The 27,500-nt window shown below is 34.4% G+C and overlaps 2 protein-coding genes across 3 annotated transcripts in view; both read right to left on the bottom strand.

Moving 5' to 3' along the window:
- LOC128025539 (vinculin) overlaps positions 1-16,530 on the bottom strand; it is a 29,618-nt gene extending 13,088 nt beyond the window's left edge. Inside the window, exons 1-6 of the mRNA XM_052611986.1 lie at positions 16,242-16,530; positions 7,579-7,649; positions 4,916-5,066; positions 4,715-4,823; positions 3,520-3,642; positions 3,060-3,220 (exon numbers count right to left, since the gene is read on the bottom strand). Coding sequence (XP_052467946.1) covers positions 3,060-3,220; positions 3,520-3,642; positions 4,715-4,823; positions 4,916-5,066; positions 7,579-7,649; positions 16,242-16,409 — 783 coding nt within the window. The 5' untranslated portion in view covers positions 16,410-16,530. The remainder of the gene's footprint in view (positions 1-3,059; positions 3,221-3,519; positions 3,643-4,714; positions 4,824-4,915; positions 5,067-7,578; positions 7,650-16,241) is intronic.
- A 4,021-nt stretch (positions 16,531-20,551) lies between these two features.
- The window catches only part of plaub (plasminogen activator, urokinase b), a 7,120-nt gene continuing 171 nt past the window's right edge, over positions 20,552-27,500 (bottom strand). Inside the window, exons 2-12 of one of the 2 annotated variants that reach the window (XM_052612288.1) lie at positions 26,409-26,492; positions 26,256-26,301; positions 25,516-25,614; positions 25,183-25,284; positions 24,943-25,102; positions 23,712-23,809; positions 23,386-23,572; positions 22,413-22,564; positions 22,142-22,282; positions 21,898-22,046; positions 20,552-21,091 (exon numbers count right to left, since the gene is read on the bottom strand). In XM_052612288.1, coding sequence (XP_052468248.1) covers positions 20,921-21,091; positions 21,898-22,046; positions 22,142-22,282; positions 22,413-22,564; positions 23,386-23,572; positions 23,712-23,809; positions 24,943-25,102; positions 25,183-25,284; positions 25,516-25,614; positions 26,256-26,301; positions 26,409-26,465 — 1,362 coding nt within the window. In that variant the 5' untranslated portion in view covers positions 26,466-26,492 and the 3' untranslated portion in view covers positions 20,552-20,920. The remainder of the gene's footprint in view (positions 21,092-21,897; positions 22,047-22,141; positions 22,283-22,412; positions 22,565-23,385; positions 23,573-23,711; positions 23,810-24,942; positions 25,103-25,182; positions 25,285-25,515; positions 25,615-26,255; positions 26,302-26,408; positions 26,493-27,500) is intronic. The other variant, XM_052612289.1, reaches the window with a different exon arrangement.

Here is a 27,500-nt window from a genome sequence, read left to right as displayed (position 1 = left end):
TACTATAATAACATTAACAAATGACAAAAAAAATATTTTGCATCCCTACAAAAATGCATCCCTAAATAGTCAATGTCATTAAATAGATATATATTTTAAATATTTTAGATGACTGGATGCTGGAAAAGGAAACGTTTTATTTCTGTGATGGCGATTCTGAAAAGAAAAGCAGACAAACATCTGGTGTATTTCTCCAAACAGCGATCAGCTCCATTCGGTTAGCATCACACGAGCCGTCTCTTCACCCCAAATACAATCATCACATGGAAGTGAGTCGAGCAGAGTATGGAATTATATTTCCTTAAAAAAAATGAACGTAACTTTATAAAACGGAACATACCTTTTCAGAAACTAGTTTACAGACAAATGTAACAGGCTCTTCAAATATGCTTCATTCTTTGTTAATGTTTTTCAAAGATTAATTTGCGCAAATCGTGGATTCTGAATGCATTGCCACAGATTTCGCTTACGATTCGCAGTTTTTCGTTTGGTGTTTTGACACAAACCTATGGTGGGGGCGGGGTTAACAGTGATCTACTCTGATTGGATAGTGAGTTTTTGATTGACAGGTGCTCTCTGACCGGGAAGCACAGAGACGCCACTCAGTGGCGCGAATATTGGAAAGCTCTTGTCGTAATTGTGATTTGTATTACTAAATAAGTAACTGATATTTGACCTTCGATCGTCTCAGTCTGTAAAGATGAGCTCTTGTTCTTCAAAGCAGCTTGAAGGAAGCTTGTGTTACTGAAGTAACCAATAATGCAAGTTTTTCATGTTACAGTGTGCTACAGTTTGATGCAGGTTATTATTGTCATTCAGAAGGAGGAAGATGAATGAATGAATGACTTTATTTATATTTAATCAGGGACAATGCACAAAAAACATTAGTCTAAAAAAGAAGAGATGTCGTGTGCCAGGTTATAGCAAAAAATGCTAATTTCCACCCGCAGTCCGTAGACAGATGTAACATTTAAAACAGATGATGCTGTACTTCCTGTACTTCCCGGTCAGAGAGCACCTGTCAATCAAAAGCTCACTATCCAATCAGAGTAGACCACTGTAAAGCCCACCCCCACGAGAAGTTTGTGTCAAAACTGCGAATCGTAAGCGAAATCTGTGGCAATGCATTCAGAATCCACGATTAGCGGAAACAAATCTTTGAAAAACATTAACAAAGAATGAAGCATATTTGAAGAGCCTGTAAAATTCATTTTTTTCTGAGTTCATATTTTTTTTTTTCATTGTTCTTATGAAATGCCATATTTTTGATAGTTTCTGAAAAAGTTACGTTGAGTTTTATAAAGTTACGTTCATTTGTTTTAAGCAGATATAATTCCATAGCTGAAGACACACAGCGAGAGAGAGAGAGAGAGAGAGAGAGAGAGAGAGAGAGAGAGAGAGAGAGAGAGAGAGAGAGAGAGAGAGAGAGAGAGAGAGAGAGAGAGAGAGAGAGAGAGAGCGAGCGCATGCGCACAGACCCTTACCTTCTACAGCGGGAGGAAAACAGACCGGGAGAGAAACAGAGCACACGTGTGAACAAGAACCAGTGAAAAGATCCACTGACAGACAAGAGAGATAAACTAATAAAAACACCACAAACCTACTTCTCACGAAACCCACATCTGAAAACATTGACCTTTCACCTCAAACACTCACTTCCGCAAAACACATCAGCAGATCTCACAGAACCTCAATATTTCATCAAGGAAAAATAAGAATATTTCTTTTGTTTGAATAAAATGAACCCGATTTTGGACCTGATGAGATTTTTTGCATTGTGATATTATTTACATTTATATAAAATATAAGTATTAACATACTGTGCAATATAAATAAATCACTCTACTGTAAATCCATAACATAAAAATTATAATACATTATAATTACAAAGAAACTCAAAACTAAGATGTCCAGACACATTAAGCTAATAATTTATTGATTTATTGATTTATTTTACACATAACAGTACTGAAAATTTTAGGAAAATATGCATACAAAATTTGAGTTACAATGCATAAAATCGTATTTTTTTTAAAAATATATTTATATAAAATACAATTATTATATTCACATTTAAACTGTATTTCCCTGCATTTTGTGTAATGCAAAAATAAATTTACATTACAGTAAAGCGATTATATAACAATTATAATAGACTATAATAAAGAAAACTACGTCAAATTTTTATTATATTTTTTTCTCTTAGATAATAGGAAAAAATGCTTAATTGTCATTGTGATAATTTTTACAATGCATAAAATCTAATTTATATTTTTTTAATAACACAATTATTATATTCACATTTTGACTATTTCTGCATGTTGTGTAATGCAAAAAAAACAAAAAAAAACTTTATTTTAAATTAAATAAATTTACATTACTTTGAAGTTATCATATAAAAATTATAATACACATTGTATTGACACAATGCATAAAATCTCGATAGTCCTAAAACATACTTCGGTTTCTTTAAGAAAATCAGATTATTTTTGGGGGGTGGATTGTTTTCTTGAGACTGGTTCATACTAATATGCTGATATTTCCATGCATGTGATAATGCAGCCCCTACAACACTTTCATTCCCAAAACTGTTCAACGCCATCGTTTTTACTCTTTCCAGAACAAGTGAGCAAAAAGCAACAAACGTTCAAGGCCAAAAACTTCATTTCCAATGTATTTTTAGTTCAAAAGCGATCTGGATGGACTTGTTATTGCTTGCACATGCTGTTCCAGCCAAAAATTTAAGATTTACTTCAAATCTACTGCAAAATCCAGCTGGAGAACCTGAAGCCAGCTCAACACACACACACACACACACCTGTATTCGCAAACACCAAACTGAGTCGTTCATACTCCACGCTTCACCCTTCAAATCTAGACTCAAAAATACTTTTCTACTATATTTTTCATGCTCAAACGAACACTAGATTGCATATGCATGCAACTGTGAGGTATAATAACACAGACCCGTGCATGCGTGAGAGCGGACCGTAAACTGTGCTGTGTGTGTTTGTTAGGCGGGGTTATGAAGACACCGTGACCTTTGCCCTCTCACACACCTTACTGGCCCAGGCGTCCTCGTCCCAGGACGTGAGCTGCAGCACGCGGATGATTTCATTGATTTCTGCGCTCATCTTCTCCACCGTGAAGTTCCTGTTCTTCAGGGCCTCCTCCACACCTTTCCCCTGAGACGTCCGGGTCGTCACGAAGATCTTGATGCCTGCGTGAGACACCGACAGACACTTCTGCTCACCAAAAAATACAGTAAAATTGTGAAATATTATTATAATTTAAAACAGCTGTCCTCTGTGTGAATCTCTGTTAAAGTGTAATTTATTTCTGTGTTGCTCCGCTGAATTTGCAGCATCATTATTTCAGTCTTCAGAGTCAAATGATCTTCAGAAATCATGATAATATGCTTTATTCAATATTTCTGGATTCAGGGATAAACAGAGAATCTGTATTGGAACAGTCTGTGCTGTGTTTCTCTAGATCTGCGAGGTCAGAGGTCACTCAGACCTGAGATGAGGACGGGCAGCAGCTCTTTGACGGTGTTCATGGAGTTGACCAGCATGACTCTGTGCTCCTGATGAGTTAATTCCTGCTGACGCTCGTCGATCATCTTGGCCATCTTCGTCATGCCTGTGAACACACACACAGTATTTTACTGATCCACTAGTTCAGTCTAGAAGTAGCATACGAACCAATATCAGCACTCAACATCACTTCATAAAGATTGAAGACAAATCAGGAACACAATGAGAGATTCAATAAATAAAAACTGCATACTTGGATAATTACAGAAGCAGAGCACGCACAAAAAATTGAATAAAAATCAGATGCAACATGATGACCGAGCATGAGGTGATAACTCAAGGTTTATTTGATAAAAAGAAAGTTCAAAAGAACAGCATTTATTTGAAATTAAAAATATTTTGTAACATGCCTTTCCTGTCCTTGATTTAATATCAATATTTTAAATATTATTTAAAAAAATCATCATTTTATTTTTTCTTTAATAAAAGGAAAAATACAGCAATCTGGAAAGTATAACTACAGTGCATTTCACAAAGCCCGAACGAGCAAAACTAAATAAATAAATAAATAAATCAGATGCAACAAAGCATTAAGCACGAACTCATGATTATTTGATAAATTGAAAGTTCAAAAGAACAGAATTTTTCTGAAATGGAAATCTTTTTCAACATTTTAAATGTTTAAAAATGTATTGCATCGTTTGCTGAATAAAAGTATTAATTAAAAAAATTATAAATTATCGGTTCTAAACATTTCAACAGCAACATATTTTTATTTCCTATAAATATTTACATAATTTAATAATAAATAATTGGTAACTATATAAATAACTCATTGTAAATATAAATAATTCTAGCTATTGTAGAATTTTTTTACTCCACTAAAAATTTAAATGCAACAATCTGGAAAGTGTACAGCTTTAATGCACTTCACGACAAGCAAAACAAATCAGAAACGAATACAATTACTGATTCTAGAAGGGAAATAAAAATAAAATCGAAATCAACAACAACAAAAATAACAACATGCATTAAGCGATGACTCAACTCTTTCATCATCAAGACTACATGTATGACATCACAGTGTGAAGCCCCGCCCACAGCTCCAGATCCTGCTCCACACAACTACACATAAAGCATGACTTGTGTTGTTTTTATTGCACTTTAAGATGAAATACCTGGTCCCAGGTTCTTGGTGTAAGTGATCAGGTCCTCCATGGACTCCACCACCTCAGCCACGGTCAGATACTCCAGAATCCCTTTACACACACGGATGATCTTACGAACCTGAGATCAGGAAGAAGTGCCTTGTGTTCAGTACCCATGCACAAGCTCAGAGGCAAAGGAATGAACCCATAAACAGTTTAAAAGCATCGCACCTCAGCCTCGTCGAAGGTCAGAAGCAGGTCGGAGGTTCCCGACAGGATCCCGCGCGACCCGTCGATCAGATAATCTCTGGCTTGGACCGAATACGGGTCAGACTTCAGCATCTGAGCCGCCTGAACCAGTTTAGTGCACGCCGTCTCAACCCTACAGAGAACCAGATGAACATTACTGTGTCTAGAGACGCCGTAAACACTCAGTGTCTTAGAAGTCTCTTCTGCTCTTAAAAAGGCTGCATTTATTTGATCAAAAATACAGGAATAATGTGAAATATTATTCCAATAACAAATAACTGTTTTCTATGGGAATAAATATTAAATAGTAATTTATTTCTGTGATCAAAGCTGGATTTTCATGTGTCATGCTACCCGATATTTTTGTGGAAAATATTATATATATATATATATATATATATATATATATATTTTTTTTTTTTTTTTTTTTTATGAATTGTTTGATGAACAGAAAGTTTAAAAGAACAGCATTTATTTGAAATGGAAATCTTTTGTAGAATTATTAATGTGTTTACTGACACTTTTGAGCAATTTAAAGCATCCTTTTAAAAATAAAAGTATTAATTTATTTCTAAAAATATTACTAAACGTTTTAAAAATAGTGTATTTATGAAGTACATTTCCTAGAAATATTTTAATATTTTATTGTAAATATTTTAAATGTTATTTACTTTTTATTAATTTTTTTCTTTACCGAAATGAAATCATTAGCAACCTGGAAAGTATACACCCATAATTTAAAAAAAATTATAATAAACACATTTTTAGGAAAACAATGGCAGACAATGCAGAACATTTCTGATTGGCTTGTAATTTTCAGTACATTCAATGCATCAGTGCAATGCAAGGCATTTCTGCTAATTTGACAAACCGTCATCTATGTCAACCAGCTAGATAACATTATCTCTGACAGATCAGATGAAATAGGAAAGACAACGAAGCAGAACTTCACAGAAAACTTAATGTTAACATTTGCAAGCATAAAAACAGGATGCAAAAGATCAGCGAATGTTGACATTTCAAGATCACACACGCTACAAGTTCTGAATCTTTATCGTATTTGTTTTTCACAGTTTGAATCACTCCCCAAATACAGCCGGTCCCACACGCATGCTTTTTATTCTCATTCAGCGGCTCTAAATCACACAGGAGTGACTTGTGAGGCGCTGATTCCCACGACACACACACACACACACACACACTCATGTCCTATTCATCTGTGTCTGACTGTCGTCAGGAGGGTTTTGTTGTAGTTGCAGAATAGAGACTGGTGTCATATTTCTCTGTGGCAGGACAGACCACAGCGATGTGTGTGTGTGTGTGTGTGAGACAGGATAGCAAGGTCACAACAGTGGGTGTGTGTGTGTAAGCTAACAGTAATGCATATGTATTGTAATCAGCATTACTACAGCAGGCCACACAGGAACACACACTATATTTAGAGGGAAACGCAGGCGGTCCATTACGTGCGTCTGTGTTTCCAGAGACTCAGAGATCTGAGCACAGCAGAATGAGTTCATGCATGACTCAAAGCAGCTTCAGGATCCGTGCAGCCGCGCACGAGCGCCTGCGACGAGCTAACGGCTTTCAGACTCGTGTGACATATCATTATTGTAAACATATCAGGTGTGATGACAACACAACCACAAGAGTGACAAAACGTCTGAGTAAGCAGCATGTCTGTGGGCTTCGAGACGAGCAGCATCAGGGTTCAGGACTTTCTCAGCTATTTTCTGCTTTATTTATTTAGTTATTCCCTAAGCAGCGCTGAGATACACAGATGTTTGGGTAGATCGCTGGAGATTTCCCAGCTGCTTTCCCAGTGATGTTTACACTGACAAGCATATCATTTAGTTAAATCATTAATTCATTATATCTCTAAATGATTTAACTGAGTAATATATTTCTAAATGTCTTTTGTGTGTGTGTGTGTGTGTGTGCGGGTCATATGGGTTTGGAAACACATGGGTGAACTGTCCCTTTAAGTTAAGCACAATTGTTATGCAAATGAGCAGTGATGTAATGCAGAGCTTTGATACATTGTTGCATGCTCAAGTCTCATTTAAAATGAACAACTCTGGTTCGTATGTCAATTACAGTGTAAACAAACCATAACTAAACAGCACCAATAATTCTGAATGACCTATAACAATATTTTCCATAAGTGAGGAGTAATGTGTGCGATCTGAGGCGCTGTTGAAGAGCTCTAGTGGAGTTGTGTTTGCTCCAGCATGTCTGCACCTGATTTATTAGTCAACACACCTGCATTAGAGCACTTCCTCTCTCAACAAACACCACATGCACATTGCACACTCATTCACACACCACAGTTATATTTACATGTGCGCATCTGGCAGATGCATTTATCCAAAGCGGCTGCAAAACAAGATATGCATTTTATAAGTTCATGCATTCCATTCAAATCAAAGCCATGGGATTAAATACAAAACAAGATGAAAGAAGAGGAGGCTAGAGTACATGCAAGAGCTGCTGTTGCATATAGATTTTCACTTGAAACAAAAGGCTGATGCAGACAAAACAGAAAGCCATTATTCACACAGCACCACACACACTTAACATGTTACCCATGACCTTTAACTTCAACAGTGTGTGTGTGTGTGTGAGAGAGTGTGTGTGTGTCTTACTTTATAAAGGCAGGCGGCATGTCTCTTCTCATGATGGCATCCTCGGTGGTCTGAACCGTCTCTTTGCCCACCTGCGTTAAACACACACACAAAACACACGATAAATACACCTATAAACCATTAAAAACAGAAACACACGAGAGCTTGCGAACTTTAATTTCCTGAATATGTGACTTATTTCTTGCACGCAGAACAAAAGGAGATCTATTGCATAATAGCTAGAACGTTTCTTCATCATAAATAATTAAACTAAGTTTGATTCACTTAAAAAAGGCAGTTCAAAAGTTCCAAAAATAAATATTTATTTATTACAAATGCGTGGAAACCTCTGTGCTACATCCAACAGTTTGAGTTCTTATATTTTGTTTTTATTTATATTGTCCACAATGCACATATTTGCAATGATCTTCTAATAAAATGTACATTTATTGCAACAAAACTGTATCTTTAGGGACATGTTTATAATTACACTGATTTACGTCTCTCAGACTGAAAGTACAACAGTTCTCCGTTCCTTAGTTGTGTTTGATGTGACCATAAAGACGGCTTCATTTCAACATTTCCACTTGTGTGAGTCAGTGTTTCACACACACACACACACACACACACACACACACACACCAGGTCTGCTGATGACTTCATGTTTGGTTCGTCTCCAATTTGTTCTCGCTTAGAAACCTCCAGACCATGTTTAACCGTTTTCTCCCAAAATGAGCTCACACTGATGTTATCTTAACATGATATAACTTTCATTCCCAGAATATACCTGCAGAACTGGAGTCTGTGTATTACAATCTACTAGAAACCAATGACACGAGTCCTGTTTCACATCTCAGTGTTATTCTCTATACAGCTCAGGTCCCTTTTCTAAATTTAACTTGCAATTCAGAAAATCATTTGCATCTGTAGCTCAGATGAAGATGCTTAAAGAGCTTTATTCAAATCATTAACCCTAACTCTGAGCAGAAGTAACCGGTAATAACCATAATTCTACTCGATCGCAGGCTGCATGTTCAGACGAATCTCTCTTACACTCGTCTCTGTCTGCGTTTCCTCGTGAAAGAGCCGTGTGTTCTTCAAGCAAAAGATCAGACAGGTAAGAACAGGTTCAGTCACAAATCCTACAGGATAGTACACCTAAAGATGAACAAGAAGTAATCTGTGTGACTATCTCTTCTGTAGAAAATGAAAAGAGATTTATTGCATAAATTCAATAATGTTTTTTATAATACAGACAGAGATTATTAAGTGAATTAGGATAATTAAGTTAAATAGTTAAGATAAATCTAAAAATTGTTTTATCGAAATCCATTTAAATACTTAAAATTATATATATATATATATATATATATATATATATATAAAAATTATAAACAAAAATTTATAAATCAATAATACTTTAAAAATATTTAAATACATTACAATTCATTAAAATGTATTAAAATAATTAACTAAAATATAATTATTTAAATCTGACCACAAACATTTATTTATTAAACTTTATATAAATCAAGAACAATTTAAAACAATTAAATTATGAATAATTCAATTAAAAAATAAGTTATTTAAATTAAACTAATGAACTAAAATAAATAAAAATGTATTAAAATAATTTTTTTTATAAATAATTAAATTCAGTCTTTATGACTTCCTCTAAATTCCGAATTCTAAAGTTTACAAAACACAATTTTAAATAGTTCTGCCCTAAAATAATCCCCTCATGAATCTAGTTTCCACTAATTCCAAAATGATTTCATGTCCATTACTTCAAGCATCATCTGAAACGGTTTAACCCTTTAATTGATGTTGAATCCAACACAAGAGAACGACCACAAGAGAGAAAAAGTGAATCGTTTTTACATTTAAGTCTGTTCCTCATGACGACAATACGACAATAAATACACCCTCTTCCGTTTTCCACAGAAGAAAATCAGTCACAGTGGTTTACGACATGATGGGAAGGAAATGATGACAGACTTCGAACTTTTGGGCGAACTGTCACTTGAAGGCCACACGCAGCTTGCAGTACAGTGCGGGTTCTGAGACATCACTTACTGATGATGTCACTTCCTGTAAACCTCATCATGGCTCTGAACACACTCCCAGCAGCTGATGAAAGCTTCATGGAGAGCTCAATGTGAGGACAGTCTGCTCGCGTCCGGCTAACAGACGGCTCTTTGTACGCGCTTCTCAATGCTCTACACACACTCAGAGAAGAGCCCTCACACACCGCTCTTGTGCTCAACTCTATTGAATAAGACAACCATCCACAACCAGCTCATTTCAACATTGAGCCGAGTCATTATAGCACCAAATATTTCAAATTGGGGGTAAAAAGAGACTAGAGAAAACTCTATTTTGGTGGAAATTGCAGGAACGCCACTTTGATTGGATTAGCGTTATAAAACATTTCATGACTCAGAACTGGAAAGTTAGTCGAGCGATCATATATCGACTGTTTAGGGATGCGCACATTTTCTAAATCGATGAAAATTTTATGAAAATGTGCACATCCCAGCTGTAGATGAGTTTGAATCTTCATCAGGTTTGAAGAAATGTAGCATTGCATCAGTGTCTCATCAATGGATGCTCTGCAGTGAATGGGTGCCGTCAGAATGAGAGTGAATCTGGAGAAGACAAAAGATGAAACACATCCAGCATTAAGATGTTTTTAACTCAAATAATCCATCATAACACTTCCTCCAGTGAAAAAGTGTTCTGGTCTGAATCAGGAGAGAAATCTGCACCGATCAAGCAATGGATTTTTTTTGGGGATCTTTTGTCTTCTCCAGATGTTCACTGAAGGACTGGAGTGCTGTGGATTATTGTGATGTTTTTATCAGACTCTCATTCTGACGGCACCCATTCACTCCAATAACCAGCACTAAAATCAAGACACTTTAAAAACAGGAAGTCAGACATTAAGTTATCCTGACGCCAATCCAACCATTACGATCTGGACAGGGTTTGTAAACCCTTTTAATGAACCACAAACATAACTAACCCATTCCCTTCCGCCGCCAAAAGCAATAAAACAATCTGTCTCCCAAACAAGCCAACAACTCTCACTCTGTGTGATTGATAGAAGAACTCAGTTCTGCTTGAATGAAGCTCTGCCCTCGTCCCACGCTTCTCTTAAAGAGTTATTTAGGAACACAGTTATTTAGGATCTCTGCGTGTAATTATAACAACAGGCGGATGATGAACGTTCTCTGGCTGAAAGAGAGAGACTGTATATCTGTCCGCTCCGAGACACAAACAATGAGCCGACCGACTCTTTCTGCACTGGGAGGAAAACTACTGAAGAACTAGAAGCCTTCTCTCTCAGCTCTGGAACATTTCAACCCTGAGACACAGAGAACCTCACAGACTATCTGGAGAAGCAAAGGCTTTCAGAAACCTATCCAGAAACCTCCAGTTGACTATTTGAAGTCTTGTTACAAAACTGGGCAACTTAATAAACCAAAAAAGGTTTGAGAATTCAGTAATGGTGAACATTTGGATAGTTTGAAAATATATACCGTATTTTCCGGACTATAAGTCACACTTTTTTTTCATAGTTTGGCTGGTACTGTGACTCAGATGCGACTTATTTATCAAAATTAATTTGACATGAACCAAGAGAAATGAACCAAGAAAAAACATTACCGTCTCCAGCCGCCAGAGGGCGCTCTATGCTGCTCAGTTCTCCTGTAGTCTACACTGAAGACATAGAGCGCCCTCTCGTGGCTGGAGACGGTAATGTTTTCTCTTGTTCCTTGGTTCTAAATAAATGCGACTTATAGTCCAGTGCGACTCATTTTTATTTCTGTTTTCATTTTTCTAGATTCTGTACATACCGATTAAATTTTTCTGGATTCTGGTTTAACAGTTAAATTAAGTTTTATTAAATCAAAGCACATGTCTAATTAATTTAAAACTATGAACTTATACAATTTTACACCAACTGATTAAAAGTTTTAAGGAGAGTATATTTTAGGGCCCTATGAAACCAGTTTTATTTTTTCCCATATTATTATTTTAATATATTATTATTGTTTACATTTTTCTGGATTGTGTTTTAACAGTTAAAGTAATTTTTGTTGATTATAAAACATGTCTAATTGAAAAAATAAAACTTATGCAGTGTAACAACAATTGATTAATTACACTTTCAGAAACCTATGAAATCAGTTTAACTTGTTCTCAAATTCTATTGACTTTTTCTGCGTTTTTCTGAATTTATCTTTTTTTTCTCCTTGTTAATTTTTTTTATTCTAGTTTAATGGTTGAATTAAATGTAATGAATCAAAAAGCATGTTTAATTATTTGAAATCATGAAACTTATTCAATTTAACAACAGCTGATGAAACAGTAAACAAAAATAAAAAAATTTAGGGTCTTCTGTTTTTTTTCACTTTCATTTTTCTGTATTCTATTTTAACTATTTAATTAAATAATTATTTCATTTATTTAAAAAAGAGGATGTCTATTCAATTATATTCATAAAACCTGCATCAACTGAATAACAGGGCCCCATTAAGTATTTTATTTTATTTGAAATTCTATGTCTTCTGTTTATTTTTTCTGGATTTATGATTTAATACATTTATTATCAAAATTGGTGGCAATTAAATGAAGGCATAAAACATGAATTTAATGTAAATTTAACTATTATTTTCAAATGTAATCTACTGAATATTTAACAACCCTTTTAAAAAATTTTAATTATTAAATATTTACAAAAATTAATTTAAAAAGTGCTACTTTAAGACGTGCATTCTACTCTAAAATAATGCATTTCTGTCACAATTTCTTCAGGTTGAACCAAACTTTTATTTTGGCGGGTTGTTGTAAAGTCCTTTGAGTTGGTGTGTGTTTATGACGCTAGTAATGTTGAAATGCTGATGAAGTTCATATGTTCACGTCGTGTGTTGTATAGCTCTTTCACACAGAGACCCACAAAACATGCAGATTACACATCAAACAGTCTTTTTGCGCTTCGTTGTGATCATGATTTTTCATGATTTGTGGTATCATGAATGCAGCTTCTGCCTTCACATGAAAAGTCTTGTGGTTGAGCTGATGCTGTGAAAGATAACATTTCAGAATAACACAACTTCCTGCAGAAGCTCTCTAGGAAGAGATCTCTCTCATCTGGAAGTCCGTGTTTTTAAGATCGGGACAAGTGCAGATGGAAAGGAAATACACAACTTCCTTCTCCTTTGGTGCTTGTGTCATGCAGATAATTTTCTTTCTTTTTAAAAGAAGTCTCGTAAAATAAGAAGTGGAGGAGTTCATGGCCTTCAGCAGCAGTATCTTGCCTCATACAGCCGGATTTCTCTCAGCGCTGATAACAAACGCTTCTCTTGTAGTGTTGGGAGGAGGTCTTGAGAAATGTTCAGCTATGCAGCGTTTGACCCTTCAGTCTCTAACATTCCCAGCACTGACCACAGAATATGTGTCTAAAACATTCAAAATAATAATGCACAAACATCATTTTTAGATCAGTGAGACGGGAGGAATCCTAAACTCACCGACTTCTGACTTTAAGATGAAAACATCTAAAAATCTAGAGGAAAACGTCCATCTCAGATGGCAAAGAAATTAACTGCTAATGTAATAATTGGAAATATAATTGCAAAATTTATATCTTAATATTTAAAAATGTTACTACTTAATTTTAAATCATTATATTAAATATTTTATTTTAAATTAATGTTTTAAATTATTATATTTTATGTGTACAGTTTTTTATTTTATTATTGTACTCAGATGGGTAAATGTATATATAATATTATAACAAACAATTTTGTAATTTTTAAAAGTATAAATATTATAATTAACCTAATATTTGTAACTAAACTTGCAAAATTAATATTTTTATATTTATAAACATGAATTGTATTATTATTATTATTATTATTACATTATTATTATATTATTATTTTAAATAATTAGATTATAAATAATTTTAAATAATAATATTATTGGAAATAAAAGTTTAAAAAGAACATTTTATTATATGCATACATTTTTTACATTTATAATTTTACTCAGATGATAAAAAAGTTATTAATTTGTAATGTATTTGTATATATAACTGCAAAATATACCATATAATTTATATAAATATAAATATTTTATATAAATAGTACATAAATATAAAAATACTCATAATATACAAATTAATTTTTAAGTAAATTATTTAGATTTTTAAATTACTTGAAATAATTTTAAAATAATGTTTTTAAACAATTACAATTTATTTTATGTATACAATTTTATTTTATTACACTACTTATATGGTTAAAAATGTATATATGTTAATATTTTACATTTACTTTTTAAAATATATTTTTATTTTAAAATCATTTGAAATAATATAATGAATATTTTTTATATTAAATAAAATAAAATAAAACATTTATTTTTTAATTAAATTTGATTAGACCCAGCGTCATGCTGTTCTTTATGTTTTCATGTTACAGAAAAAAAAAACATGATTAAATTTTTTGATTCAGTGATTGTCTGTCTGAAGAGTCTCTCTGTGATCTGTCCAGAAGAGACACTATGAATAATTCACTAAAGTTTAGCATCAAAATCTATTTCTATTAAGCACTGTGAGCTCTGATGTTGTGTCTCGACTAAAGCAGGAAATCATTTCAGTCTCTGTAAATGTAAGAAGTACAAAAGCCCATAATAAACCACTAACACGCCCACGAATACTGCACACCACTCGCTAACCAAATTACACATCAATAAATAGAGGAAGAAAAAGAAAGCAAAGAGGAAGGAAGATGAGAAATAGAACCATTCAAACAGGAGTGTAGAAGAAATAACGCTTTAATACTGTGCTAAACTGAGCCGGACGTGTTTTAAAGCACACAGAAATCTCAGATGAACCTGAGATGAAGACCAGAGACATTAGAAACCGCAGCGCCAGGAGTTATCTGAGAAAACAACCTCCTCCAAAGCTGCACAGACAGGAAGTGATTACCCGGCTGGGGTCACCTAAACAACCTAAACCTCAATCTAGAAACGACTTTAACCTTAACCAACCCCTCGTTCAGCTCCAGTTACAGTGACACAGACTCAGAGGAACAAAAACCTCCATCCAGTGTTATTTCAAGAGTATGAAGTTATCTCTGGACAGCTGCTAAGAATAACTGGAGAGCAGAGGCTTGCTGATGAATTTACAGGGTTTTGTTTCCGTTTTAGGTGACCACACACACACACACACACACACACGCAGACAGCTGATAGAAGCACTTCTGCACAATCTCTCCATGAAAGACATTTTCCCTTCCTCTGGAGATCAGCTCTGTCCTGAAGTGATGAGACCAGTGGCAAAAACACACATTTTTTACAGTAGGGGTGAAGTCACTGCAACAGCGCAACTGAAAACAACAGAAAAATTTCACTAAATTGTATATAGATTAAATTAATTATAGATGTATAAATATTATATTTTATACATATTATTATTATATTATTATTATATATTATACATATAATTATCTTTTTGTAATAATTACAATTATTTAAATATATTTTATTATTATTTATATATTGCTTTTTATTTTTTATTAAATTATTTAATATTTTAATATTTATATTTAATTATATATAGTGTGTGTGTATATATATATGTATGTGTGTGTGTGTGTGTGTATATTTATATGTGTTTGTGTGTGTGTATGTGTGTGTGCGCGCGCGCGAGTGTGTATATATATATATATATATAAATATATATACACACACACACATATATAGATTGTATATATTGTATATATCTATGTATTATAATATCTATATATTTAAAAAAATAACTATAAATATTATTTAAAAAATAAAAAAAAGGATTATACATAAAAAAAAAACAAAAAAACGAATGAAAAAATTAAAACAAACATTGGTGGTTCTTACTTAATGTTATGTTTTTGACATTAATGGACAATCTGAAAATCACACGGCATTGTAAAAATGTCCCAGGAATCAATTCTGGGGTATATTAGTCTCTTTAAGGCTTGTCTCTGGTTGAGAGAAGTTTGTGTGGTTTGATGCGGATGCCTGAGATCTCTGAACCGCTGTCGACTCTGTGGTTATCTGAGGTTAGTAAGACGATCTCAAGAAGATTCACACAACATATGAATCAGACAAGCTACATTAATGTTGTGCACCAGAAACTAAAACTAAAAATAATGTGGGTTAAAACGACAAAACACTCTCAAAATAGGGTTTTCACAACGATGCCATAGAAAAAAAAACAGTTTTGGTTCCACAAAGAAGCATTTTTTCTAGGTGCATCAAACATTTGACTAATCTAAAGATGATTTTCCACTTTAAAGAAAGCTTTGTGGAAAGGTTCTTTAAATGCAATAAATCCTGATTCATGAAGCTCGTGTTCCTGAGCATTGCATGTTGCACAAAGCAGCAGCTGAACGACTAGTTTCACTCTTTTGGTTCAGATCATGAAGGGCATGTCGTGGCGCAGAGGTGTTTCAGTGGAAAGGGCGAAATCCAAGAGGAAAAGGCGGTACTCGGTTTGGATCAAAGCCAAAGAAGAACTTCATGAAACTTTCATGGATACATTAACACCAAACAACGAGACTTTAAACCCCCCCTGAGATAATAAGATGTGCATCCTCGCTTATAACTGAGAGTAAACCCCGAGCTCTTACCCGGACCAGGTTACTGACAGCTGCCTGCACAGCGGCCACCGGAGCGGTGAGATCCGGGATGGCTTTCCCGTCCACCTCTCCCTCCTCGTGCATGATGACCAGATGAGAGATCTGCTGGGCCACCGGCTCCAGGATACTCTCGATCGTCTTCGTGTGAAAAACCGGCATGATGAGCACTTAAGAGAACGCAAACTCTGTGTCCAAGTGTGTATCCAGAGTCCCCTATCCGTATCCGAGCACCACCGAGACTATCCCCCTCAAGAACACACTGACGCTCCTTCATGCAACTAACTAACCATCGCGGGAAGCGAGTCTTCTAGAGTATGAATCGTTCGGTGGAGTCGGTTCGCAAAATGATTCGTTCGCGTATCGCGTCAACAACTCACCGAATCTGACAACGTTTGATATTTTTCCTTGAAACCGCACTTTTATCTGCTTTGTGTTACAGTTAATTTTAATTGGTAAATAATCTAACTATAATAATGTTTTTAATGTCACCAGTATATTCATTATATTCTTCAACAACGCTTTTCTAGCATTTACAATACTACCAAAACACAGTAGTTAAAGTATTAGGTTTACTATGAAAAAGTTATTTGTACAATTAGTAGCCAACTAGTAGGCCTGCTTATTCTAGAATTTGATTCATTACATCGACAACTAAATCAATCATAATCGCAGTTATTTAAATGCAAAAAAAAAAAACTCTATGTTTGTCTTTTATACACATTTATTTAAAACCCTGTTTAAATCTCTAGGTCTAGGAGGACGTGGTGACGAACTCTTTCTTTGAAGTGGTTTGTTGGAATGAACCGTTCGAAAGAATCGATTCGCGGCTTCCCACATTACTCTCAACCGAAACCTCCCGGATGACGCACACTCTTCCATCCGCCAATCGAAAAGCGAGTGCCGGCGCGCCCGTGAATGCGATTGGTTGGCACAAACGTCATTCGTCCTGATCGGCTCCGCCCATTGTCTTTGTCGCGAGTTCTTCACAAGTTGCGCAATACATTCTCATGCCCTAAAAAGGAAACTTGATCCCACTGTTCTGGATGAGGAATTCTGAGGGCCAGATGGCACCGACGCGGTCTGAATGTTGCTCAGCTTTCGTTTGAAGCCTTCATGCCAAATTTTCACTTTTATTTGCAACAAGACCAGTGAAACAACAAGGAAACAATTCAATAGAATCAATTTACAACGTGCACGGTTTCATGATACATATGTATCCACTGATGAATCTGATAAAACAGTATAACATTATATAGGCCTATATATTTAGCTTTCTCTATATTTTGCTTTTGTCATGGCATTATTCTGCCAGCTACTGCTTCAACGTTTTAACATGAATTAAACCTTACTGAAACTTGTGTTAAAACTCTAGAAAACTCAAACACATGAATGCACATGATGAGCTCAGTGGATGAAAACAGATGCTGCATCATGATGAAACTGTTGTTCATTTTGATCATGTTGCACATTCGATGTTCATATCATAATCATGAGAGCAGGTTGCAGTCTTCAGCTGGTCTGATCGAACTGAAACCACAGTAACAATGACTCAAGCTGCTCAACCCCACAAACTCTCAAACAGCCCAAGAATTTGCCCAGAGACCCTCAACAGGCTGCATGACCGAATATGGAAGAGTCTGAAAAGAAAGAATCAAGGAAGTCAGCTCAGAGTAAACACAAGCGTGCATGAGTGTGTGTGTGTGTGTGTGTGTGTTCATGCTGCTCACCTCAATGTTAAACATGTTTGATCTGACCTATAAAGTGACACATTAATGATGATGATGTTGTCATATTAGTGTGTTTGAAGCAGTTTATTATGTTGCTACTTGAAGCACTTATTTGGTTTAGATTGCACTGTAAAATTTTTTACGTAAAATCAACTAACTTACTGGCAACAAATACCCAGCAAGCTTCAGTATTTTATTCCACGGTAATATTACTGTAAATCTGACTACAGTAGTTCACAACATACTGTATAATAACTTACAGTATATTTATACTGTAGAATTAATTACAGTTCATGCTTTTGCACTGTATTTTAAAATACTGTAAAGTTACTATGCAGTATAATTGATTACGGTAGTTTTTATATTCACATATACGCATATATACACAACATGTAACTAACTACAATCTGTTACATGCTTAAAAAATAATGAAATTACTTGCCTGCTGGATTATTACTGTGATCAATTTAACAGTAATATAAGGATTACTGTAATTATTTTCCCACTGTATTGTTTTTTTGGTTTTTGTTTTTTCCAAAGAATAGCATAAATTGACAGCAACTGTCCTGTAAATAGTTTCTACAGTAAGACAAAGCTGGAAATACAGCAATAATACAAAAGTTATAAAATTGACAGAAACTTACTGTAAACTGTTTCTACAGTAAGCTTTCTCTGATAATACAGCAATAATACTGTGAAAACAACAGAAATCGTTTACAGTGTGCATACAGAAACCCCTGATTAAAAATATATATTTTTAATTAAACCAAGTCATTAATGCAATTTAAGAATTAAAGGATTAAAATCCAGACAAAATTTGTTGAAGTAGCTAACTTTTTCTTTTACTTTTTCTTTATTAGTTATTACTTATAATAGTTTATACGTTACTTATATATGATATATTAGATCTGAAGTTATTGATTAAATTTTTCTCATCTGTATATATATATATATATATATATATATATATATATATATATATATATATATATAAATATATACAATATGTATTTATTTATTTATTTGCAGCAACCAAGCAGTCAAATTCCTTGTAAGTGAAACTTAGCCAATAAAAACTTCAGTTATGTCATATGGTTCCATTATTAGACTTTATATCACACATTCTGTCATTTCCACACAGTTTAGTATGCTTTAATATTTTTAGCATTGGTCAGTGACGTCATGTGTGTTAGGATGAAGTGTTGACAGTCTCAGTGTCGGTCTCCATCTAGTGGCTGAATGAGAAACTTCAGCTGCTCTCATAGAAATAGGTTCAAAGCTGTCACCTAAAGTACAAAAGCTAAAATGTACATCTTTGTTTCCATTTAATTTTACCCCCAAATGGTGCATATTAGTATTTTAAAGGTAGGCTATATTAGTTTCCTCTTGAAAGGGTACTGTCCCAATGACCACTTTTGACCTTTTTACCTAAAATCAAACATCATAATTATAATAATTATTACAGATTATATCATAATATGTTTCAGTGTTGCATTAGTGATATTGGTTTATAAATTTTGTATTAACATAACGAGCAAAGCGCTGTGTAAACATGCATATAACAATAGACAAATAATAAAAAACTAAATTTGTAATCAAATAAATGTAAAAAGTGAAATAAGTTAAAACTTTAAGATTCTAGAAAGGTTAAATAGTCTGGATATACTGTTGAATAACGAATTAATAAAGGAAGGATTTTAATGAGAGAATTTAATGTGGTGCATATGAAATTGATTAAGAAATAATAATAGTTTAATAATAAAAGTTTTCATTAATTTGATATTTTTGCATATTAAAGAAACTGAACAGTACAATTTGAATGAGATTTCTCTAACCTTGTTAGTTATTATGTATTTAAAAAGGCAGAGTCCCAATCAATATGATCGACTGAATTCTTCTAATAAGACCAAACAAATATGGAGTTGTTGCAAGCTCCTTTTTGAAAGAGAGATCTAATTTTATAGTTATGTGATGAAGGATGCATAGTTAAAGGTAACTTAAAGTGCTCCTTTACCTTTTTTAGGAATTGCATCTATAGCAATAGAAAATTCTTTGGAAGTTATTGGAAAATCAAATGTACATAATATTCGTTATAACATAAAACAAGACCTAACGGTGCAGTGGCATTGTTTGTATGAGTGAGGTCAGTGCTTTAAACTCCATCTGTGAGTCAGTCTGACCTTTGACCCGATGACTTCATCCTGTGGGTAAAGCAGCTTTTCCACTCGGCAGCTGCTCTGAAATTACACACACAGCTGTTACGATGATCCGGACTTAGTCAAACTCATATTTTACACACATTTGACCTCATTGTTTTACTATGATAGTGTATAATAGCATTGATACGTGTGTGAATCTGAAACTGCAGTGATTTTATGGTCAAATTATGCATGTTGCAAGTTAGTTTTGACCCTTAATATTACTCAAGGAGATTAAATATGCATAAATATGTGACATGCTCATCATAACACAACAAAAATCTTATCAAATCATCTTATGTAAAATTCATTTATTATTAGGAAATACATATATATATATATATATATATATATATATATATATATATATATATATATATATATATATATATATATGCATACACACATATTATGCAAACACTTTTTACACAACATTTACTCAGAATGTACACAGTACTTGTTTACTGGCCTAATAATAGTCTTTTTTCATTGATAGTTACACAGCAATATAAAATGATAAAAACAACGGAAAACAAAGTGAAAACACTATTTGAATACCAATGCAAAACTATAGTTTCACAAACATTTTCCACACTGAGAGAGAGTCCTTTGAGCTGCGGTTATATCTTGGCTTTAGACTGGAAGGTAAGAATGATTGATGAGTAACTGAGTTTGAGCACGACTCGTCTGCAGTCGTTCGTTCATGTTCTTTATGTGTTGAATGAGGGCAGGTGAGCTCCTGTTCTCAGCTGAGTGACAGCAGGCCGGTTTTCTCCAGGATCCAGTTGTAATAGTTGCTGACTTTAGTATAAACTCCAGGACGGGACTGTCTGGAACATCCCTCTCCCCAACTCACCACACCGAACAGAAACACACGGTCACGCACATGACACACCAGCGGCCCGCCGGAGTCACCCTGAAACACCCAGAAGAACAGACGCATCAGCCTGACACTTTTCATGCTTCCCAGTGATAATGATGTGCAATCATTTTACATGCAGCCTGTAAAAAAAACATAATAATCTGAAAAAAGAGGGAACAATTCATTGAATTTACTACATAAGTGGTTGCAATCAATTTATTTTAGCTACATTTAAATACATTTAAATTTGCTGAAAGTTAATCAAATAAATTATTGCAAAATTTTTTATTACAAAATAAATTGTTTGCAACCACTTACCATAATTTTTTTTTTTTGTAAATTCCCAATGAATTTTTTTTTTCAGTGCATTGTATTAATAGTAAGGAATGTGCTGTATTTTTTAATTATTACTACATATATATATATATATATATATATATATATATATATATATATATATATATATATATATATATTTTTTTTTTTTTTTTTCAGTGTTTTACCTGTACTTTTACAAATTAAAAAAATAATGGATAATGCCCTGGAAGAAAGTTACTGGTACAATTTCCTGTTTTTGTGTGTGTGCAAATATAAATAGAGTATGTGTGTGATACATTTTTTTTTAAATGTAATGAAAAATAACAACAAATCTAAAAATAGTAAATTAATAAAAATATCAATCAATCAATAGACAGACAGATAGATAGATTAAAGGGTTTAATAACAATGATATGCTAGAATAGGTAAACAAAATTGATTTAATACATAACACATAAAAACCAATTTAATTTCTACATTAAATAATTTAGTTAAGTTGGAAAGTTGGAAGTTGGAACACATAAGTATATGTTCCGGCTCACCTTACACGCGTCCGCGCTCCAGTCAGGACTCCCGGCACACAACATGTTGTCTGTGATCATGCTGCCATAATATTCTTTACTCGAACACACGTCCTGGGACAGCAGCTTGAGCTTTGCTTCTCTGAGATACTGAGAGTAATACCACAAACCTACAACACACACACACACACACACACACAATGACTGAACCCTTCATTAACACAAACAGAGCAAACACACTCTCAACACAAACTCTGCTGATTACCTTCTTGTTCTCTGCCGTATCCAGTGACCTCACAGGACGTCCCAACACTGAGTGACTGATGCACCTCAGGGATGCAGACCGTCTTGACTGAACTGGACTCTTTCGCACAGCGACCGTCAGGACTGCGGATCTTCAACAGCGCTGAACACAGAGCAGTCAATCAGAAGTTAAAGATGCATAACCAAACTCATAAAGCTACTTGTTTTTTATTAAAAGTGAATAGTGCCGATGTGTTAGGTGTTTATCAGAGTTAGTTCTCAGTCAGTATTACCGATGTCGTTGTTGTAGTTGCCGTCTGTGTTGTCGAAGTGTTCATGGATGAAGAGCTCGGAGACCCTGAGCTCCTGCTCTCTCTGAGCATCCGTCTCATTGATGGCGTTCTTCCCCACAAATACTGAGAGTTTATGGAGGCTAGTCTTCGTGCTGAAAACAAACAAGAACCAATACATGTGTAAATATGTTTCCAAAAACACATCCATGCATGCTTTTTCCTTCCAATCCATTTCCCATGCTTCTCATTTATTCATAAATTTAATCGAACTGCATTCATCAGGAAGGCCCTAATAAAGGAATAAATGTAGATTTAAAGGTTTTTTTTTTTTCAACCATCTCATATTTTTTCCCCATCACCAGAACCTTTGCACAGTTTCTAAAGGGAACACAAAAGTTTGCAAATGATTGTAAAAGCTTTGGAATCTAATCTAATCTAATCTAATCTCTTTCCATTTTTGTCCGATGTTTTTTTCCCCCATCACAAGAAAATATTTATTTCCTTGCAAAAAATGTTTGGGGAAATTTATATATTTTTTTTCATCACCAGAACTTTTTCGTTCCCATAAAAAAAAAAAAAAACACTGTTTTTCTCATAAACCTTTTGCGAGCGAACAGAAAAACGCGAGATTTCTCTGTGGAAGGCAACATATAATGCAAAAGCCTGAAATCTAATTTTCCCTATTATTACCATCAACCGGAACTTTTGCGATCCCTTGAGAACGCAAAATAACGGAAATTATAATTTTCTTCCCTTTTCATATCTTTTACGTTAGCATGCAAAAATTCACTCAAGAAAAAAAAAAATAAAAAAAAAAAATAAAGGTTTTTCGGGGGAACGCATTATTTTTTTTTTTTACTACTGTAATAGGCTATATATTTTCTTCACGAATTGTTATTATTATTATATTTCACATGGGAACGCATTGACACGTCTGTAGTTTCTTCTCTCTGTCCGGTTGGTTTGTACCGACCCGTCGGGGAAGCAGTGCGCGGCCGTGAGGACCCAGCAGGGCGAGATGAGACTCCCGCCGCAGGTGAACGCTCTCCCGCGCGCGCTCCTGCTGAACACCGCCGCCATCCACGGGTGACGCTCCACGGCGCTCAGAGCCCCGCCCACAACCTTCATGTTCCGCTCCTCCCTCTGGCCACACTGCCAGCCTATTGGATGAAGCACAGTTCAGCCTGTCAATCAAACAGCAGACGCTCCACAATGATGCACATCAACCTGCATCTAACCATTTCATATATGTCAGATATTTCGTAATATTACATTAACAATAAAAAGGACGGATCGTACCGTGATCTTTTGCACATCGTGGAATATCGCAGTCCTCTTTCACGATTCTAGACCCGGTCCGTACGTAACACCACGGTTTGCTGCTGTAGTCTGGGTTTCTGTTGAAGTTATAACATGTGCGTGTTATGATGGATGTAGCTGACAGGATAAGAGAATAAACAGCACAGAGAGATCACACTAGAACCTGAAAGACTGAGCACAGGCTCAGACAGGTGTGCAAGGTGTGTTTGTTTGCAGGAGATGTTCACATCTGAGTTTGAGAATAAGAGGGAACGTCACAAATCCTGGCAATAAAATGTCTGAGTCATAATTCACCCCGGAATGAAAATAAATAAATAAATTATCATACTGTAAAATATTAACTGTAGCGTCGGTACATCATGCTGATTCGTGTTGTACTATTTTTTATTAATGTTGAATTTAACTTAATTTGTTGTTTTACATTGATTAAAATATTGATAGCTAATGACCCAAAAATGTTATTAAAAACTTTTTTATAGCTTGAATAAAATTAAAATAATTAATAACCGTATAACGGTATTGATTTACAGTAAAATATAAATACATGTTTCTGAGGTATCTAAATGTGCTTTATTGTCAATGAAAAAAAAAAAAAAACGTATTCATCCAAAAAGCTTAATTTGTTAAGCAAAACTTAGTTTAAAAAAAAATACTTTTTTTGTATGAGATAAAATTAAAATAAATATGTGATTAATAATAACTTACAAAGTGTAATTTTTTTGAAAATTAATTGTAGCTTAATTTTAAAATATAAATTAAATTAGCCTATAATATAGAAATTGTATTTGTATGTATGTATATATATATATATATATATATACACATTGATTTGATTATTTAATAATAAAAACAATTATATAATATCATATCATGTATAATATAATATCATATCATATATATATATATGTATATATATATAATTTTTTTAAAATAAATAATCAAATCAATGATTTCATTTAACTGCCAGGTGAATTATGCCCAACACATGTTCCTGAAATCTTTCGTGAGATCCGCTCATAAACTGAGCTCCATAACATCACACCAGCTTTCTTGTTCTATTCATATCCATCCCTTCAGGACAAATGCATGTTGATTTTGTATTTTTCAGCTTTTCAACTGATCGATGGTCTCTAGGGAACTCCTAGTAACAGATACCCGGGCAAGTCTGGGCTCTGCAGTGTCTGCTGGTTCTCATCAGTCAGTAACTCGCCTGCAGTGGTTGTGTCGTCCCGGGCCAAGATTCTTGGGATAGGCTCCAAATTCCCGCACACTCTCTGGATCCCATTCCAGACATTCCCGCCCACTCTCTGATTTGGACACGCTACCTCTGTAGTGCAGACCCATCCCGTCAAAGCAGGAGACAGATTCATCTGTCGCAAAACATCATAAATGAATATGAATGCATGCAAACACCAGTTAAAGATAATAAACACATGTGAGTGATGCGCACCTCTTTCACAGCTGGAGCCGCTGAAGCCATCAGGACAGAAACAGAGCATGTGACGCCCCGACGGAGACAAGACCGACGTCCCTCCATTCAGACACACAAGACCTGATCAGAGGAAACGATCATTATCAACATGAGATCTGATTACAGGGATTCCAAAACAGAAGTACTTCATTAAATTATATCACAACTTAAAATACCGTATTTTTCGGACTATAAGTCGCACCTGAGTATAAGTCGCATCAGTCCAAAAATACGTCATGATGAGGAAAAAAACATGTTTAAGTTGCACTGGACTGTAAGTCGCATTTATTCAGAACCAAGAGAAAACATTACCGTCTCCAGCCGCGAGAGGGCGCTCTGTGTCTTCAGTGTAGATTTTTTCAGTGTAGATGGACTTCAGGTCCATTTCTCTTGGTTCATTTCTCTCGGTTCCTGTCAAATTAATTTTGATAAAAAATCGCACGTGACTATAAGTCGCAGGACCAGTCAAACTATGAAAAAAAGTGCGACTTATAGTCCGGAAAATACGGTACTCATAATCAGACTACAGATACTTTTGTATTACATGTTTGACACTCAATAGCAATAAATAATTCATAATTAATTAATAATTTGCATGTTCACGGTTCTCTGACATTGGTTAATACTCACATGACATGCAGGTAAACAAAAAATGCCCCCCCCCCAAAAAAAAAATGTGTAGTAGATATTTTATTCTAATTGTTGTTATTTTTTTTTATTTTTTTTAGGATTTAATGAATTATTAGCTTTTCATTAAATTCAGAGACCCCCTGCATTTCCTTCACGAACCCCAGTTTGGGAAAACTTGATGTAATGTAATATTTAATGCACTTGATGTTGAAAAAACAACAAATTTAATATATTTTCTTTCTTCTATGTATTTGTATGCCAATATGGTAGAAGTCTTTCCTATTTAAATCAATGTGTTAGTTCATATGTCACGTGTTAGTTCAAAAGTAATCTAAAAGTTATCCGAATCAGTCATTTGGACTACAAGTATCTGTATCAAGTAATCTTCTGGAAAATAAAGACTGCAGACAAAGCTTCTGTACCTGATTTCTCATATAAACCGCTGGGAGAGAGTCTGCGCTGGGCTCTCTGTTGGTCAAAACAAACAAAACAAGGATGAATTATTATAATTTTCTCTGTTCTATAATTAAAAGCATTGTCTAAAAGGAAGCGAGTTAAGTTTGAAGCACACTTACACAAACCGTGAGAGCTGCTACAGCTAGAATCAGTCTCAGAAGGCAAACCCCAGTCATTTCTGCTTCTTCTCTGAACGATGAAACCTGTAACAAATGCATTTTTAATTAACCCTCGATTTGTGTTCAAAAACTGGGTCAGCGTCTGTGCTGAGGGGTTAACGTGAACCACTTTCGTTTCTATGCAATTTGCTAAAAATCAGCAGCACTTTGAAAACAGAAAACCTCTGATGTAGCTTGATAGAGACTAAAAATACATATGAGAAATGTAACAGTTCGCTTCTATTTTTATAGTGTTATTTTTATTGTGTTCCAGGTCAATTTGACCTACATATAAATACAAAATATTAAAAACTAACTTAACTTGTATTGAGGTGCAAATAACCACAGGTATGAAAAGTATATGAAATTATTTGAACTTTGTCTTTTTGTGGTCTTTTTTCTCAAACCATTGTTAGGATAAAATGGGTTTCAAACATTTCTTTTCAGTTAAAAACCCAATAACTAACAAACCTTTGAGAGAATTTTAAGTGTGAAGTTCAACTTAATGCAGAAGAGGAGTCTTAATTTTGAGTAAACATTGTGTTTTAAATTTCAAAGTTTCTCATGTATTTCCTATTTAAGCTTTTGAGTTTTTCTTTAATTTTTTCACCTTTTTTTACTCTCTGCTTGATTTTTTGGCAAACTGCATTTAAACCAAAATATTACCTCTAAAGCAAACGTAAAATATGTTCAGCCTTTCCAAAACACAACTTTGCACATTCATTACCTTAAATGAGAAATTCTCACAAAATTTCAAGAATAAATAAATCTCTAAATAAATCCGTAATCCGAGTATAGTTTGAAAATACAGTGTCACATTGAAAGCACACTCGAGACAAGACTTTAATCCAGATATGACTCTAAAGAAACATGACTTTTCCTGGACTCAGGATCAGACAGAACAGTTCCACACCCACAGGATCAGAAATATCACAGATGACATGTTTATCATAGTTTTCCTAGACGGCAGTGAGACTGAGATGTTCCTCTCCTCGAGAGTTTCAGAAGAGATCTCAACAAACGAACTCGGACTGAACTTTAGCAGACAGTTGC

Source organism: Carassius gibelio, chromosome A12, assembly GCF_023724105.1.
Source record: "Carassius gibelio isolate Cgi1373 ecotype wild population from Czech Republic chromosome A12, carGib1.2-hapl.c, whole genome shotgun sequence".
In the NCBI taxonomy this organism is placed as follows: Eukaryota; Metazoa; Chordata; class Actinopteri; order Cypriniformes; family Cyprinidae; genus Carassius; species Carassius gibelio.
This window is presented reverse-complemented; position numbering and strand designations above follow the sequence as displayed.